Below are 580 nucleotides of genomic sequence, written 5' to 3' on the forward strand. Positions count from 1 at the left end.
ATTCGTGGTCAGGCTTTGTGAGGACACTGCTAAGAAGCAGCTGTGCCCGCTTCGTGGGCGTGATTTTGTTGTAGGATAACCCCTAGATAGTCAGCCTGCTCTCCTTCATGTGCTTGTCCACTGGAAACGCCATATCGGTCTGCATTGCCGCGTCAAAGAGCTGAATCGCCTTCTCTTTTCAGCATTCGTTTTTTATTCCAGACGAATGTCCCCCTACCCTGTCACATTTAGTATCTAGCAGGCGCCAGCATACCTGTAATAAATAATAATAAATAGACTACATGCAATCTGATACCTCTTCAAACTCACCAAGCTTTATCAGTATCATCCCCATATCCTCTCATTCTCAAGCTTCAGTCTTCAGCGGTAGCTGGTTTGAACACTCTGTATGGTGATGTCCACCCCCTTGTTCACTGATTCATATCCGTTTGGACCTTCAAGTAAACCAAAATTACCTGTCTCAGCAATTCAGTTAAAATGGCCTGCCGAATCACCAAGACATTGCTGGCTCTCTAAATTCATTGGTTAGATTCCTCTTTTTCCAAAATCTACAGTTTTCCTATCGAGTACCAGGCAGGAC

General features: G+C 44.7%; 1 protein-coding gene across 1 annotated transcript in view; it reads right to left on the reverse strand.

Annotated features, from left to right (window-relative positions):
- T265_12846 (hypothetical protein) overlaps positions 1-253 on the reverse strand; it is a gene marked incomplete at both ends in the record, with an annotated part of 4,273 nt that extends 4,020 nt beyond the window's left edge. Inside the window, one exon of the mRNA XM_009165807.1 lies at positions 218-253. Coding sequence (XP_009164071.1) covers positions 218-253 — 36 coding nt within the window. The remainder of the gene's footprint in view (positions 1-217) is intronic.
- Between the last annotated feature and the right edge of the window lie 327 nt (positions 254-580).

The sequence above is a fragment of the Opisthorchis viverrini genome, assembly GCF_000715545.1.
Source record: "Opisthorchis viverrini unplaced genomic scaffold opera_v5_18, whole genome shotgun sequence".
Classification (NCBI taxonomy): domain Eukaryota; kingdom Metazoa; phylum Platyhelminthes; class Trematoda; order Opisthorchiida; family Opisthorchiidae; genus Opisthorchis; species Opisthorchis viverrini.